The sequence below is a fragment of the Aquarana catesbeiana genome, linkage group LG01 (genome assembly GCF_042186555.1).
Source record: "Aquarana catesbeiana isolate 2022-GZ linkage group LG01, ASM4218655v1, whole genome shotgun sequence".
Classification (NCBI taxonomy): Eukaryota; Metazoa; Chordata; class Amphibia; order Anura; family Ranidae; genus Aquarana; species Aquarana catesbeiana.
Genome location: NC_133324.1, coordinates 201,018,175 through 201,036,441, shown reverse-complemented (window position 1 = coordinate 201,036,441; position 18,267 = coordinate 201,018,175). Strand labels below are relative to the sequence as shown.

General features: G+C 40.1%; 1 protein-coding gene across 2 annotated transcripts in view; it reads right to left on the bottom strand.

Moving 5' to 3' along the window:
- DMXL1 (Dmx like 1) overlaps positions 1–18,267 on the bottom strand; it is a 268,508-nt gene that overhangs the window by 67,645 nt on the left and 182,596 nt on the right. The window contains exons 29-30 of one of the 2 annotated variants that reach the window (XM_073624666.1): positions 17,902–18,015; positions 10,481–10,662 (exon numbers count right to left, since the gene is read on the bottom strand). In XM_073624666.1, coding sequence (XP_073480767.1) covers positions 10,481–10,662; positions 17,902–18,015 — 296 coding nt within the window. The remainder of the gene's footprint in view (positions 1–10,480; positions 10,663–17,901; positions 18,016–18,267) is intronic. The other variant, XM_073624667.1, reaches the window with a different exon arrangement.

Sequence of the window (18,267 nt, the reverse complement as noted above, 5' to 3'; positions counted from 1 at the left end):
CACGAGCGGGCGCAATTTTGAAGCGTGACATGTTGGGTATCAATTTACTTGGCGTAACATTATATTTCACAATATAAAAAAAATGGGCTAACTTTACTGTTGTCTTATTTTTTATTAAAAAAAGTGAATTTTTCCAAAAAAAGTGCGCTTAGAAGACCTCTGCGCAAATACGGTGCAAAAAAAAAGTAGGCAATTTTATTCTCTAGGGTTTTAGAAAAAAGCAATATATAATGTTTGTGGGTTCTAAGTTATTTTCTAGCAAAAAAACCTGTTTTAAACATGTAAACACCTAAAATCCAAAACGAGGCTAGTCCTTAAGTGGTTAAACCGACTAATTGCTTGTATTAGTATTCCTCTTAAAAATGCTTTTATCGTATCCCAGATCACCTGTGATGTTGCAGTATCTGCATTATAAATCGACCAGAGATTGACGCATGGGGCTGTTCAACGGCAGCACCTGCAACCACTGAGCATTGACTCTCCAATTCGATTTGATTCTGGGTTTAATCCTTATAAAAAGCAAAGAAATTGGTGAATAGTCTGAGACATTCCTTGCTAGATACTGCACATCCCAGACAAATGGGAGAGTTAGTTCTGTACCCAGGACTAAATCAATCCTGGATAGTGATCCATAAGAAGAGGAGCAACATGAATAAGCATGCACTGTAAGATTAAATACCCTCCATATATCCTGAAGCCCCAGTTCCTCCTACAGGAAAATTGCAAATGGAGTTTCTACCCGTTGGCCTGCTGGAAAGCGATACATAGCTGGATTACAAATGTTATAAAAATCTCCCATTATCAATAACGGTATACCAGCATGCTCTGCCAAAAACTCCCCAATTTTGCACAACACTTCTGGGCTATATGGCGGAGGGATATAGACTGAGCCCAATATATAAACCGCTGAAAATAATGTGCAAACCAATAAAACAAATCTGCCCTGTGGGTCTATCAATGCCTTCCTGCAGGAAAGTAGAATTTTTGATAATATTAATATACTGGTACCTCTAGCATATGTGGAGTATACCGAATGATATTGTATAGGGTACCTCTAGTTCTGTAATATTGATATTGTGTTCTGTGTAAGATGCGTTTCCTGCAGCAAAGCAATTGACAAATTATATTGCAAATTACATTGCAAAAAAAAAAAAAAAATCTCTCCTTTTTACTGGTTCTTTCAGTCCCCATTTTTCAAAGAATAAAAGGATCGCCATCATAACAATGGAAAAGAACCAGACTCCAAACATAGTTACATAGTAGGTGAGGTTGAAAAAAGACACAAGTCCATCAAGTCCAACCTATGTGTGTGATTATGTGTCAGTATTACATTACATATCCCTGTATATTGCGGTCATTCAGGTGATTATCTAATAGTTTCTTGAAGCTATCAATGCTCCCCGCTGAGACCACCGCCTGTGGAAGGGAATTCCACATCCTTGCCGCTCTTACAGTAAAGAACCCTCTACGTAGTTTAAGGTTAAACCTCTTTTCCTCTAATTGCAATGAGTGGCCACGAGTCTTATTAAACTCTCTTCTGCGAAAAAGTTTTATCCCTATTGTGGGGTCACCAGTACAGTATTTGTAAATTGAAATCATATCCCCTCTCAAGCGTCTCTTCTCCAGAGAGAATAAGTTCAGTGCTCGCAACCTTTCCTCATAACTAAGATCCTCCAGACCCTTTATTAGCTTTGTTGCCCTTCTTTGTACTCGCTCCATTTCCAGTACGTCCCTCCTGAGGACTGGTGCCCAGAACTGGACAGCATACTCCAGGTGCGGGCGGACCAGAGTCTTGTAGAGCGGGAGAATTATCGTTTTATCTCTGCAGTTGATCCCCCTTTTAATGCATGCCAATATTCTGTTTGCTTTATTAGCAGCAGCTTGGCATTGCATGCCGTTGCTGAGCCTATCATCCACTAGGACCCCCAAGTCCTTTTCCATCCTAGATTCCCCCAGAGGTTCTCCCCCCAGTGTATAGATTGCATTCATATTTTTGACACCCAAATGCATTATTTTACATTTTTCTACATTGAACCTCATTTGCCATGTAGTCGCCCACCCCATTAATTTGTTCAGGTCTTTTTGCAAGATTTCCACATCCTGCGGAGAAGTTATTGCCCTGCTTAGCTTAGTATCGTCTGCAAATACAGAGATGGAACTGTTTATCCCATCCTCCAGGTCATTTATGAACAAATTAAATAGGATTGGTCCCAGCACAGAACCCTGGGGGACCCCACTACCCACCCCTGACCATTCTGAGTACTCCCCATTTATCACCACCCTCTGAACACGCCCTTGTAGCCAGTTTTCAATCCATGTACTCACCCTATGGTCCATGCCAACGCACCTTATTTTGTACAGTAAACGTTTATGGGGAACTGTGTCAAATGCTTTTGCAAAATCCAGATACACCACGTCTACGGGCCTTCCTTTATCTAGATGGCAACTCACCTCCTCATAGAAGGTTAATAGATTGGTTTGGCAAGAACGATTCTTCATGAATCCATGCTGATTACTGCTAATGATATCATTCTTATTACTAAAATCTTGTATATAGTCCCTTATCATCCCCTCCAAGAGTTTACATACTATTGATGTTAGGCTAACTGGTCTGTAATTCCCAGGGATGTTTTTTGGGCCCTTTTTAAATATTGGTGCTACATTGGCTTTTCTCCAATCAGCTGGCACCATTCCAGTCAATAGACTGTCTGTAAAAATTAGGAACAACGGTCTGGCAATCACCTGACTGAGTTCCCTAAGTACCCTCGGATGCAAGCCATCTGGTCCCGGTGATTTATTAATGTTAAGTTTCTCAAGTCTAATTTTAATTCCGTCCTCTGTTAACCATGTAGGTGCTTCCTGTGTTGTGTCATGAGGATAAACACTGCAGTTTTGGTTACTGAAGCCCCCCGATTCACTCGTGAATACTGAGGAGAAGAATAAATTCAATACCTCTGCCATCTCCCCATCCTTTGTAACCAGATGTCCTTCCTCATTCTTTATGGGGCCAATATGGTCTGTCCTCCCTTTTTTACTGTTTACATACTTAAAGAATTTCTTGGGATTTTTTTTGCTCTCCTCCGCTATGTGTCTTTCATGTTCTATCTTAGCCATCCTAATTGCACCCTTACATTTCTTATTGCATTCTTTATAAATTCTGAATGCTGTGGATGATCCCTCAACCTTGTATTTTTTGAAGGCCTTCTCCTTTGCTTTTATATGCATTTTTACATTGGAGTTAAGCCATCCAGGATGTTTGTTCGCTCTTTTAAATTTATTACCCAATGGGATACATTGGCTAATGCCCTTATTTAATATGCTCTTAAAGCAAACCCATCTCTCCTCTGTATTCTTTGTTCCTAATATTTTATCCCAATTTATGCCTTTTAGCAAGGTTTGTAGTTTAGGGAAGTTGGCTCTTTTGAACAGATATCTCCAAAACCCAAAAAAAGAGAGAGAAAAGGAATATCACACCAATAACAGTGGAGGCCGTACAAAACCCAAACAAACCCCACCAACCTAATCAACATTAATTTGGTAGTATTTATGTGTAGGCCCAGACAGAAAAAAAAAAAAAAAAAACACACCACACACACAAACCCAAGCCACTCCCAAAAAAATAAAACATTTTCCCCAGGGGAAAAACAGAGGGAGGAAAAAAAAAACCCTGTAGCAGTCCCTCATCCACCATCACTCTCAACCCAACAATAGGTGAGGAGGGGGGTGGTGGGTGCAGAACCAAAAAAATTAAAGATAGCGACAGCCAGCCACTCCCTCCACTGCCCCCAGCCAGTCAAATAGGGAACATTTTCATATTTATATAGTGTCATTTTTCCTTGAATATCTTTTCCTGATGAGGTAGTGGTAGATGCTCATTCTTATCTAGCCAGATAGTGGCAGCCTTGAGAAAAATTGTTTTATCTCTAGCTACAATCCTTAGCTTCGCTGAATACAACATCGTGTAGGTCAGTTGCAGATTGAGAAGTCGCTTTTTGACCTCTGAATATTGAGCTCTCATTTTCTGCACTTCCAAAGAGTAATCTGGATAAAATGACATTTTTGATCCATTTATTTTCACATTTCCTTTTATTCGAGCCATAGCCAGAATTGTATCTCTGCCTTTATAATGCAGCATCTTAATAATAATAGGAGGAGGTGGTCTAAACGAGATCCTGTGTGCTCGCTCAATGGAAAAAAAAAAAAAAAAAAGGGAGAAAAAATTATTTTCAAAAAATTTTAGCAGCCATTGCTCCATAAATTCTACAATGTTATTCCCTTCTGTACACTCTGGGAAGCTGATCAATCTTAAATAATTTCTTCGCAATCTATTTTCAAAATCGTCAATATGATTAGCATGTTGCTTTAACCGGAGGCCTGCCGCTTTGAGATCTCTTTGCATAAGTGGCATTGTGTCCTCGATATTACCAACTCGACTTTCTACCGCTGTAGTGCGCTCTTGCACTTTTTGCATATTTTGGCGAATAATAGTGATCTCCCCACACATCTGTTGAAACTGATTTGTCAAAAAAGATAGTGTAGCATTGTTTATTTGAACCTCTTTAAACACATCTTTCAATGTTGGCTCTTCAATCTGAACTTGTTGCACATTTTGAAAATTTCTAGATGGAATGCCAGTAGAATTTAATAGTAGTATTATCTCCCTCCTCCTGTGCCATCTCTCCTTCTTGGCCATTACCTTGTGCCTCTATATTAGTATTAACTTTGTACCGTCCAAGGTTATCCCGCTTGTCCTCTGAAAGTGCAGGGGGTGTAGGGGTTGAGTATTGTTTAGGAGAAACAGATTAATCTAAAGTGGAGTTATATAGAAACCCTTGTAATTTCTCTGCTGCGCCCAAAGCTGCTTCTTTCTGCTGTGATCGAAGTCCATCTTCAGCTCCTGGGCCTAACATTGTCCCATCCATTTTATTCCTCCTCATTATCGCTTATACCTGAGCTGAGTTTTTACATAAAAAATTTCAAATTTGCACAAATTTTCCAAACCCCAACACAGTCCTGTGTCTCTATATGCTATGTAACTGTGAATGGTTTGAATAATCACTTATTCTGTCCTTTAAAGCTTAAAGATGCCGTGATGCATGGTAAATAAGACATACAAAAAAAAGAGTTGGCGAAAGGTATCTCCACTGCAACTTCAATCTCTCCCCCCCTAGTGATTATTTCATGTGCACATACTACATAGTATTTTAGTGTTAGTCTGCTTATATCAAAGATTCACAAATCACAGGTTCCACTATAAGCATATAATTTATATTCCTGGATGCATAAAAAGGGAGGAAATTATATCCAGAGTGCTTACCACCGAGCACAGCAGACCTACCACGCTAGATCTTCCAGCAGTGAGTATAAAAGTAGGTATAAAAATAAAGGAAATCAGGAGACTACAATGAGAGTAGAAAAAAAATGTAGAGTTCAGTCACCACATGTATTCCTCCATATACTCCCCCACTCCAGTACAAGGTTCTCCCATTGGCTCAGACTTCACAAATGCTCCGTTTAGAGCTCTGTTTGGGCCTTAATCAGCTCTACTCATACCTCCACATCACACATCATAACCAGGGACATCAGCAGCGGATAATGGCAGACACGGAAGAGCGGGCAGATGATCAAGCCAGGACATCGCAGCAGTCGCAGGCTTTCACGATCGCGATCCAGGGAACTGATATGTCTCCTCGCCAATCCCCCCAGCACAGATCTCTTAGCTCCGGGCACCTTCAGCTCCAGGCACAACCACTGACACAGGTACAGGCACAGGCACAAGCACAGCCCATCCAGCTCCCAAAGACTCCCACGCTTCAAATTTCTGAGCATGGGTGTTCACATGTTCTCCCAGGTGTTATCGGACTGGTAATCGGCAGCAGGAGGGTAGCGTTCCACTCACATTGCTATCTGATCATGATGCTCTGGGTTTACATCCACTTTAACCCTCCTGGCGGTATTCCCGCGTGTGGCTCGGGGTTAAATTTTAGTACCATTAGTGGTAACCCCAGATCAGTCCAGGCACCGCATCATCCCGACTCTGGAAGTCTGGATCCACCAGGTGCCTAGACTGATGGCTTTCTCAGCGAGCCTCTGAGACAGCCGCTCCCCACCCCTCCACAGCTCAACTCTCCAGCGAGCGTGTGGGAGCAGAGCAGGAGAGCGGCTGACTGACAGGCAGCAGCTCTCTTCTCGCGGATCTGTGAGAACCGATGGCTCAGTTCTCCGTTCAAACACGCTGGGGGAGAGATGCAGCAACGGACTACCTAGGTAAGTATGATTAGGTAAAAAAAAGCCAAACCCATACTTTTCTTTTCTTTTTTTTCTAAGTTCTAAACAGGAAGAAGTGCGCTAATAGACTGTAAAAATCTGCTAGCAATTCACAACTGACATAAATTGTGCAACGGATTATTATATATAAAAGGGTTTCCCCCCCTTTTTCTCCACATTGCTTTTAGTCGCTTTACAATGGGAGCCTCGGCGGGATTTTTTATGTGCATTCCATTTTATTAACACTTTTTTTCCTATTTTTGATGATTTTTTCAATATACTTTTAATCACGGTTCTGTCGCCTTGCACTTGTATTTTTAATGGAAATCAAGCATAGTTTTAATTTACCAATGAGATATTTTTGCCTCTTACGTTTTTAGAATGATACTGTGTGTATGTTTAAACCATTCTTCATAATAGGAAGTCGCTATTCAAAGCAAGGATTGGTTTCTGTGCGGATGCCTTCTCGGATTAGGGCACATGCCCAGTTCCGTCTTCTAGGGAATGACTCGGTATGTTGCGTCTGACATCACTTTTAGTGGCGCATGCGCAACCTCCCCGATGGTAGTGGAAATGAGGCTTGGAGTGCACATCCGGCGCCATTTTTCATCGGGTATCGGGCGCTATGGTAATTTAGGATCATTTTACATATAAATCGTTACATGAATTTTCATTGGGTATTTTTTCTTTATAAATGCGTTGACCGAAGGGACTCTTACCCCAGATGATGTTAAATTTGATAAAACGCATCGGTCGAGTCCCTATCAAGGCCATTGTGTGCTACATACCTATCTTCTATGATCACATCTGTTGTTTGATTAATTTAACAGCGATGTTTCCTCATGTTCTGTGTAAGTGTTCTATACTTTTTAATAAATCTTAAAATATGGTTTTACACTATGTGTGGATGCTTGATATGTCTTCACATGTATCTATGGAATGGGACATTGAATTGAAGTGTCCTTTAATATTGAGCCCTTTTGGAAGATTTGGAGGTGCTCCTTGACAATGTACAGATGAAATTTACCCTTGGACCCCTTTCACACTGGGGCGCTTTGCAGGCGCTACAGTGCCAAAAATAGCGCCTGCAAAGCACCCTGAAAAAGCCGCTCATGTGTCTCCAATGTGAAAGCCCGAGGGCTTTTACACTGGAGCGGTGTGTTGGCAGGACGGTAAAAAAAGTCCTGCTAGCAGCATCTTTGAAGCAGTGAAGGAGCGGTGTATACACCGCTCATGCCCATTGAAATCAATGGGGCAGCACGGCTATACCGCCGGGTTTTAACCCTTTCTCGGCCGCTAGCAGGGGGGTAAAACCGCCCCGCTAGCAGCCGAATACCGCCACTAAAGCGACGGTAAATCGGTGCTAAAAATAGCGCTGTTTTACCGCCGACGCCACCCCAGTGTGAAAGGGGCCTTGGTGATTTTTTACCAAACCGGCTTGGTTGACTCATTGTCCAATGTTATCTGGGTCCATATTTTCTGGTAAGCGTGCTTATACTCTCACTGGTGGTGGATCTTTGCACTTTGGTGAAATCCAGGGAGTGAAAATATATGAACACTTTGGTGGCTATCCATATAAACTTGGAGAAACATCACGATGACCTTTTAAGTGGATATTCTCAGCACTTATCAGTTTTTTGGACTTTGTTTATTATGATTTGCACTTTGGCACTTCGATTTAGCATCTGTTTGCACTTTGTTACTGGAGTGGATCATGAATATTTAATTTTTATTTATTTTTTTCAATCATTTTTGATGCACAACTTTAAGGTTTGACACGTTTTGTACCTTATTCACTTCACGCAACCTTATCTTTTACATAAAAATTGGGTTATTTATTGCACCTGCATGCCCTAACATTAGTGCTCACCCGTGCCATATCCTCGCCACTACAGTGCCCATCAGTGCCTCACAAAAGTGTGATAGGTAGTCAAATTAGATTTCAATTGTATGTCCCTAGAACACCTGATGGTGCTGTGCTCCCTGCATGTTGGGCCTCTGTATGTAGCTAGGCTGTGTAAAAGACTCACACATCGCCATACTCAGGCATATAATCAGAAGATATTTTGTGGTGTAATTTTTGCTATGTACATGCTATGTGTTAGAAAAATCTTATAAATGGACAACTTTGTGTAAAAAAATAAATATCTTATAAATGGACAACTTTGTGTAAATAAAACAAACAAAAAAAAGCGGTTTCATTTTCTTTGCACGTTTTCCAAAAACTTGTGGAAAAAAATTACATGTTCAAGAGACTCATTATGCCTCATAGAATATACGTTGGGGTGTTTACTTGCCAAAATTGGGTAATTTTTTAGGCCTTTCCACTGTCCTGGTGTGCCAGGGCCTTCAAAAGTGTAAGAGGTAGTCTAGAAATGATATGTGTAAATTTATGTCCCTAGAACATCTGATGGTGGTCCTTGCACGTTGGGCCTCTGTATGTGGCCAGGCTGTGTAAAAGTCTAACATGTGGTATTGCCATACACAGGAGTAGCAACAGAATGTATTTAGGGTGTAATTTGTGGTATACATATGCTGTGTGTGAGAAATAACTTATGACAATTTTGTGAGAAAAAAAAAAAGAAAAAAATAATTTTGCAAAGAACTGTGGGAAAAATAACAACTTCAAAAAACTCACCATGCCTCGTACTAAATACCTTGGGCTGTCTACTTTCTAAAAAGAGGTAATTTGGGGGGTATTTGTACTTTCCTGGCTGGTTAGTGTCTCAAGAAATTAGATGACGGACGTCAGTACATCAGGTGTGATCAACTTTCAGCGATTGGTATCATAGCTTGTAGACTAAAACTTTTACAGACCAAATAATATGCACTTATTTAGGCTATTGTTACCAAAGATATGCAGCAGTATAAATTTTGGCCAAAATTTAAGGAGAAATATTACTAATTTGCTAAATTTTATAACAGAAATGAGGAAAAATGCATGTTTTTAAAAATTTTTGGCCTTTCATTTATAGCACAAAAAAAATAACAGTGGTGAATAAATACCACCAAAAGAAAGCTCTATTTGTGTGAAAAAAAAAAGGACAAAATGTCGTCTGGGTACAGTGTTGCATGACTGAGTAATTGTCATTTAAAATGTGAGAGCAACGGAAGCTGAAAATTGGTCTGGTTAAGAAGGGTGTTTAAGTGCCCAGCGGGCAAGTGGTAAAAAAATAAAAACGGTAGCAAAAGGATTAAAGTGCTATTAAAGTCTAATTTATTTTTAGATAAAAATAACAAACATGTTATACTTAGCTGCTCTGTGCAATGGTTTTGCACAGATCAGCCCAGATCCTCCTCTTCCAAGGGGTCCCTCTTTGGTGCTCCTGGCCTCTCCCTCCTGTTGAGTGCCCCCACAGCAAGCATCTTTCTATGGGGGCACCCAAGCCCAGACGAATCTCCCTGTGTCTATTCAGTCACGGAGCCGTGGCCCCACCCCCTTTCTCTCGTCATTGGCTCACCGACTTTGACAGCAGCGGGAGCCAATGGTGCCACACCGCTGCCTCAGGCAATGAGGAGGGGAGTCCTGGACAGCGGGGCCTCTCGTTCAACATCGCTGGAATTAGATGGGGCTCATGTAAGTATTAGGGGGGCTGGTGCACACAGAAGGCTTTTTATCTTAATGCATATAATGCATTAAGATAAAAAACAAAAAAAAACCTTCTACCTTTACAACTACTTTAAAATGTTGATCAAAAACATTTTAGCTTCCTATAAGACTTTTGATATTTTAGTTGGCATCGAATACTGAGGAGGACAAAGGATATGAATGAAGACTGGAGTAACCGCACAATGATGCTGAAGCTCACATGTATGTTAATTTTCTATGAAGCAAGGCATGATTGTGCTCAGCTGGCAGGCTATATACAAGACAGTGTTCCACCACCAAATTAACATTGCCAGCACTCAAAGGGTTAAATAATTCTGTACAAAATGCAGGAGCTAACCTCCTTTGACTTTTTGAAAGTGACAGACATATTTATGCTGCTCAGATGCAAAATGGTAAAAAATGTGTGCAGACCATTTTTTTTTTTATGTTTCCTATTGCACTCTAGAGTGTACTATATAGCAGACAGTACTTTTCACAAAACCAAAATAAAGGCCAAGTGCAAATAAACACTGGCTTTTTTGTCCTTGGTACTCTGGTGGCAAATGCCTCCACTAAACACTGAAAGAACACAAAACACTGTACCACCACCTTCGTTACAGGTACCTTGGCTATAAAGTAATCCCAGATGCTGAGCTCAGGAGGGATGAATTTTTCCCGGAAAATCGAGGACCCCTGTTCCAATACTGGTGAAGCAAAGGCAGATGGACTTTCTTTGGACTGAAGTATTGTAGAAGATTTGATGCGTTTAATCTGGTCACTTTCCTCTATGGAAGGGGATACCACAACTGCAATGAATGAGACATATATGGATATGGGAAGCAAATGCTATAATAAAACTGACAACACTCAGAACAGCAAACACACATTGCCTAAAGGCTGTGTGTCTGATATTCAAGTATTTTGTTTTGAATTAATATGATAAGAATAGAAAATGACAACTTTAACACACTGCAAACGCATTCTTGATCAATGTTCCATTTGAAATATGCCAACTGGAAGCAACTTACCTTCAGAAAAAAAAGGTGAACACATACAAAACATATTTTGCATTTGAATAACTTTAAAATCAATTTAAAAACATGCCCAAACTGCATGCACATGCCAAACATAAAAAGTGTATTGGTCAGTTAAAGCTATTAACTATAATAAGGGGAAAGAACTCCAAAACATCTATGTTATGCTATTAAAAGTTACAGACTGCAAAAGAAACTGTGATAGTGTGTACTGTAGAGTGCAGGCTGTCCTGTTAAATAGATTAAATAAAATGGAAGCAACCCTTTAACAAATATTCAAAACAGAAAAGTGTTATTACAGTGTAGACAACTTTGGTAAGAAAGACATTAAAATGTATGTAAAGGCAAAACGTGTTTGTTTTGATAGAATGGTAAGAGGTAAAGACCCTCTGTCAGGTTTTATTGCCGTCTGTATTGCTGCGGGGAAGATTCACCCTTTCCATTTGCCATGGTGACCAAAATACATTTTAGGTGGTCACCAGAGCAAGAGGTGAGGGTAAATCATCCAATGGGGAAATGTCTTAGATGAGAAACTTCCCTCACTGTTGAGGTTTCCCTTAATTTTCTGTTGTCTTCAGGACGGAAAGTTAAGGAAATCTCCCCAGTGGCACACAAAAAACAAAACAAAAACAAAAACCTGCCAGGGGTTTAACCCTTCCTTATTCTATCCAAAACTGGAAAAAAAAGTTTTGATTATGCATACCATTTAATACTAATCTCCAGATGAGCAGCTTAAAGCACAATTTAAACATGTTTTAATGTTCTATAGCCTATTTTATGATTCAGACACCCCTGCTGGACAGCACAGCCAGTTGGGAACCTACACTGTGGCAGGACCCTGATGCACCCCTACCTTGCTCAGGAAAAAAAAAAAGTCAGTACGCTGAAAAAAAAACAAAAACAAAGGAAGGTCATCCCTCTGCTCCAGTCTAGGTATTGAAAAATAGGGCTTTTCACCTGGTGGATATGGATATCAAGACATGTTTAGGTACTTACACTAGGTGCATTTAAAAAGTACTTTATTTTTTTTATTTTTATTAAACTGCAGTCATTTGCAAATTGTTTTTATTTCTGCCCAGAGTTCATCTTAAAATTTTCATTAAATCAGCAAAAAAATTATTAATATAATAGTAATGTAAATTAGGGCTGTTACTGATTAAAATTTTCGTGTTCGATTAATCAATTTTTTAAAAATCGATTAATCGACTAATTTCGATTATAACGCTCATACAGATCCAACTACTTTTCGCTGATTTAGCATCGTTGTTATGGCAACGGCCGAAGCCGGACATAGCGGGGCATGGCTAGGACATCACACGTCCTAAACACAGCCTTACCGTGCCCATAATGCCCATAATCTCACACTTACCGTGCCGATAATCGCAGCCTCGCCGTGCCCATAATCGCAGCCTCGCCGTGCCCATAATCGCAGCCTTACTGTAGTCAGTGCCTGTGCCTGGATTACACAGTCTGCGGGCATCTCCCACTGTGTCTCTCAGAGCCGAGTGTGAGAACTTTGGCCGCGCTGTGAGAAAAGTCCCGCCCTCCTCCTAGCTCAGCTCGTGTGATAGACAGAACACTGCGTCTATCACACGAGCTGATCTAAAAGGAGGGTGGGATTTTTCTCACAGCTCTGGTTGGGATCTAATAATTTGCATGGCTCTGGAGGTATAAGAAAAAAAACAAAAAAAACAAAAAAAACATGAGGGTACATGTACATTAACATGCACATACATCTTGATTCTTACATGGTGACCAAGAGAAATATATATATATATTTCAGTGTGTTCAGGACATCCAGAAGTCTCCATATTAAGAATCATTATGATTTGTATGTTTTCATGGTAAACCATATCATTGCACAATATTTGTAATGTGCACATACCACCACATAAAGCCCTGTTTTTTTTCACATTACCACTTACCAGTACGTATCGGTAGAGTATCTGTACATTAACACCTCATTAATACTAACAAAGAAGCGGCTGTCCTAGTTAGTAGTAACCCTGATTAGTAGTGCCCTGATTATTAGTGTAAATATCCCGTCACAGAAAGCCACTTATCAGCTTTCCTTTCCTCACACAACGGCAGCGCTGAGGAAAGAAAATACCGATAACTGGCATTTTTTTTACATGGGATCAACTGAGATTGGACACAGCTGAACACATGGTAAAGAGCCAATGTCTTCCTACCAGAATCGGTGATGTGCACGAGCGTTGTTACTGGGAGGATGTCGTATACCCGCGGGAGCTGGTTAAAGCTTTAAAGTGGATGTAAACCCTCACCTATACTCAGATGATGCACAGAGAAAAACAAATCTCCCTACATAAGTTTTACATGTATATCTGCTGTCTTCAGCTTGCTATATTCTTTAGAAAGTGCACATTGTGTTATAGATTTTTTACTTCCTGTTCAGCACTGGGTGTGGATTCTTGGCATACGCTGTGTGACAGCTGATTGGAGGGAAGGCACACACCCCCCTCCACATAGGCAGGGGAACGAAGGAACTTGCAGAATTGTGGTGTGAATAAACAAGCTTTCTGCTAATCTATTTCTAAGTTCCCTCCCCGACACAAATTTCCAGCTGCTTTTATCTTGTGTGCCGGAGAACATGTCAGAAGTTATCATGCTGATAACTGAAGAATGAAGCAGCAGAAAGATGGGACTTAAAGAGGAGTTCCACCCAGGGGGGCCGTCAAAAAAAAAAAAAAAATTAAAAGTCAGCAGCTACAAATACTGCAGCTGCTGACTTTTAATTGGACACTTACCTGTCCCTGGGTCCAGCGATGCGGGGGATCGAAGCCCCGCTCGTCCCCCCCCTTCGCTCGTCGGCGCCGGCATTTCAACTGTGGGCGCCAGGCTGTGCTTCACAGCCTGGCACCCACTGCGCATGCGCGAGCCGCGCACTGTGATTGGCCGCTCAATCACCTGGGACCTATAATGGGTCCCAGATGATTGACAGGAGGGAGGGAGCAGAGCGGAGCCCTTCCTGTGCCTGGGGGGAAGTGATGTCACCAGCCCAGGCAGAGTTACAGGCAGACTACGAGGGACCACCTAGCAACAGGCATTTAGAGGTAAGTAAAAAAAAAAAAAAAAAAAAAATATCCAAATGTTTTTTTTGTTTTTTTTTAAAGAATTTTTCCAGGTATTTTTGTTTTTTGGGTGGAACCCCACTTTAAGGCTTTGGAGAGAGATGAGAAAAAAAACGACAAATATAAGAGCTTAGCTCAAATTTCATACATCAGGTTTACATCCATTTTAACTATGAAAAATTTTGGATACTGTAGTTTGTTGCCATTCCACGGGCATGTGCACATTTTTAGTCTGTTTACTTGATGCAATGTCATCTTTTATGTGTTTCCAAAAAATTGGGTTCTACATTGAGTTTGCATATACAATGAAATTTAATTTAGGATATCTTTCCTTAAAAGTTACATTTTATGTACTACATTAAAGTATTGTGTGACATAAAAACAGTGACCGTTTCATTCTCCAGGGTCTCTGCTTTCAGAGAATATGTATTGTTTGATGGTCCTAAGTAATTTTCTAGCATAAAATGCTGATTTTAACATGTATGTGAAATATAAAAAAAAAATGACAGACAGCAAGTGGTTAAAGTAGAACTATGGGCAAAACAGTTTTTTTCCATTTTGGATAGAGTAAAAGATTTACACCACTCTAACCACTGTCAGTTTTTTTGCCATTTGCGTCCCATTGGGGATAGCCAAAACAGGAAGTGAGAAGAAATCCCTCCAAAGTTAGGGAATCCCTGGTTGTCACCAGAACTAGTGCCCCCCTTCCACTGATTTTTGCTATGATTTTGTACAGGTCAAAAGGTCACCAATGTAAAATGCAGAAAAAAAGGCGTTTTGCTTCAGGCAACAGAATGCTCAGGGGCCATTTAATGAATGGGATTTTGCTTGGTGGTTTGGAACTTTTGAGATGAGCTGAAAACGCTCAGGGGTGAATGGGCCCTTACACTTCTGATGAGAACAGTAAGCAGAAAATATAGAGAGGGTGAATCTCCCTAAAGGGTGCACATACAGCTCTTAACCCATCGACCACATAATACACCAATGTTTCTGGCTGTGTGTTCTTTGCCAATATGAGAAACTATATGCACTAAAAAGCACTATTTTGCCCCTATATTACTTGAATTTATTTCGCTAGGTTTGCCAGAATGTTCAATAGAATGACAATAGAGGCCCAGCTGAGTGGAAATTTTAAAATTGTAGTAATAACCTCCTAAGCTTAGGTGTGGCGCTGGCGATGTGTAACACTTTTCTGCTTGGCTGGCAAGTAAATATGGTGCCGAAGGTGTTGCTGCCCTCACAGGACCGTGGGCGCACTCACCTGTACTATAGCAACAACAAAAAAAAGATGGTGCACTGACCTAGTGCATTACCAAGTAACAATTTGTTAGGAATTTGAAGTTTGTAAGTAGATTACATTGCTTTCGTATTCCTAGTAAATTGTTATTTTTGTAATGCACTAGGTCAGTGCACCCTCTTTTTGTTGTTTGAGAGGAAATGTTACCATTCACTGGTCAGATCACAAGTGGGTGGTGCAGAGTAGCGACTTTATGTTCTTGGAGCCTAGGATGGCTTCACCTTTTAAAATGCACACCTTCAGTACAGTGTGTCCTACTGACCAGCATCCAGAGCTCTGCTGCAATGGTATGTGTTTATTCATATTAGCCCTTGTTTGGCTATACAAAGGGTATGTGTTATACATATGTTGGTTACTATTATTTGAAGCATGTGACTCTCAAAATGCACAAACAGAATTTTACCCAAAAAGGAAGTGTATAGATTTATGTGATTTAAATCAGTCTGTGCTGTCTGTTACCTTGAGAAAAGGGTTTTTCCTTTAGTTGTATATTTTCCTCATGATTTATCTGCGTTTACAAGATGTTATCCTTCCATTCTACACCAGTTTAAAACGTGAATGTCGTACAGTGCTGACCATAAATACAAAGTAGATGTTCACATGGCTGAAACCCAGAAGTGAACACAGGTGCACATCACTTGAACTTATTTCACACTTTAAGTGAAAGTCAATGAAAAATGTTCATCTGTAGAAACCCTAACCCTCTCATTTCACATTATTGCTATGAATGCAGAATTCTTGATATATTAGGTGGTAAACCTTGCCACAAACTAGGTAATTGTTCATATGTGCTATAGTGGCAGCGCCACAATAACTTGGCAGTAATTGTGTCACCTCTGGTGCCACTGTGGGTTTTAATGTGCAATGTATGCCCCCTGCCCATAGAGGCTGACTGACCGCACAGAAACCTAATCTATTGTGTCTAATAAATATTTGGAAGCACAAATTTTCCGCAAATGTCATACGACTACACCACGTGACTATATAAGCATCAATAGCAATACTCCTCATACTTAAGGTTTCGGCTTTTAAAATAGAAAGCAGGGTAGCAGGACCATGTGATGTGATTTTAGACTATAACTTTGGTTTAGGTTTAAGTTGAGAATATTTTATAAGTTAAAGCGGAGCTACACCCAAATGGGGAAGCTCTGCTTGTCTGCCTCCCCCCGTGGCACCACTGCCACATTTGGCTCCTTTTGGTGGGGAGAGGGGAGTAGAAGTACTCTGGTTATGACAGGTCAACACCCCTCCTCCTTCCCCCAGAGCCAGTCCAATCAGAGAAGGCAGCACGCCTCACGCATGCGCACTAGGGAATCGGCTGTGAAGCCGCAAGGCTTCACTGCCAATTTCCCTTAGTGGAAATTGCAGCAGCACCTTATAGCTGTATGAAAAATCAGCTTGGGTTTAGACACCTCTGGATTGGTGGACAGGTAATTGTCCTAATATTAAAAGTCAGCAGCTACAATATTTGTAGCTGCAGACTTATTTTTTTTCTGCAGGAGCCTGGAGCGCCTCTTTAATATTAATAATGCATGTAAAATGGGTTTTTTTAGTGCACACCCTTTGAGTCCGGCTCTTTGCATCAGTTACACACTCATTTTTTAAAATATTATTACTTTGATTTTCAAAGAACATTTGAGAAACTTACTGTACAAACATTTTCTTTCATTCCTACACTGGTTTCACAAAATGCCCAAACCATCTGAAACTAGGTATCATTGCACCTTAGTTGGCTAAACAGCTTTTGAAATCATCTTCCCACCAAACTTTACACACTATAGAATCTCTCTTCCTTCACTTTTGAATATTTGCATATGTGTTTAATATTGTAAAATAAATTAAAACTAAATTTAATACAACTACAGCAGGTACAGAGTTCACCAATACCCATGCTAGTATTAATATGCTGCTAATATATGTTGTACACTACTGCTTATGAAAGTAACATGTTCAGATCAGCTAGTGGGTCAATAAACCCTGAGGGGTTATATCCATATAATTTCTATTATCTGTACTAAAATGAGGACAAAGACATTAACAAGAAAACTTTTAAAGGAGAGGAAAGCTTGGTCATACTGCAACCCCAAGCAAAACTTAGACTTAAAAGAAAAAAAAAATGCAACATCAAAAAATATACACAATATCCCAAGCATAAAGCTTTTCAAACTGAATGTTAGTAAGGATTTAATAAAGAGCACATCAAGCAAGAGTCCATGGATTTCTAACAGTTTCTGCCAAACACGTTTTAATGTATAGAATTACCTGAACATTGTATTCTTCTCTTTTAGTACTCGACAAATACATTTCTGTTTCAACCTCAGGAAAGTCCAGCTGAGGTAATCCATAGTAAGATTAAGTTGGATTTTCACAACTGAATACAGTATAAAATGTAAACATGAACTTACTAAGCCATACTGGTACTGAGTACCTAACATCATTCAATATCACAACTCAAGGCTCTTTGTTTAAATCAACAATTAGAAATCCATGGAAAGATTACAAAAATGCAGCCTTATGACAAAAAAAGTAAAACTTAAAATAATGTAAAACCACTCTAATGCTGGTCTGTTTTCTTAGTAAGCAAAATCAGGTTAAGGCCCCAGCTAAAATCTAAGTCCTTGCCTGCAGGGCTGGGAGGACTATGAGTAGTGATGGCAGTAAGGGCTTTGGTAAAGCCAACACATTCCATGGAGAACACAACTACCTGATGAGGGCTGGGAATAGAAAAGTATTTCCCTGCCAAAACAAAGAAGAGAAAAAGAGTTCAGAGCATATGATGGGCTGTCAAGGGTTTTAACAAAACACATTAGGGAGTGGTACTTATAAGAAGTCTGGGTATTCAGACTGACCACCTCATTTTAATAAAGATGTTGGTTTGCTACCCTTGATGCTAAGCAGTTAATTCGTCACAATACACTTTTATTAACAATAACACATCTCCATACTTTAGGAAAATGATATTCAGACTACCAGAAAGCTGCACCACTC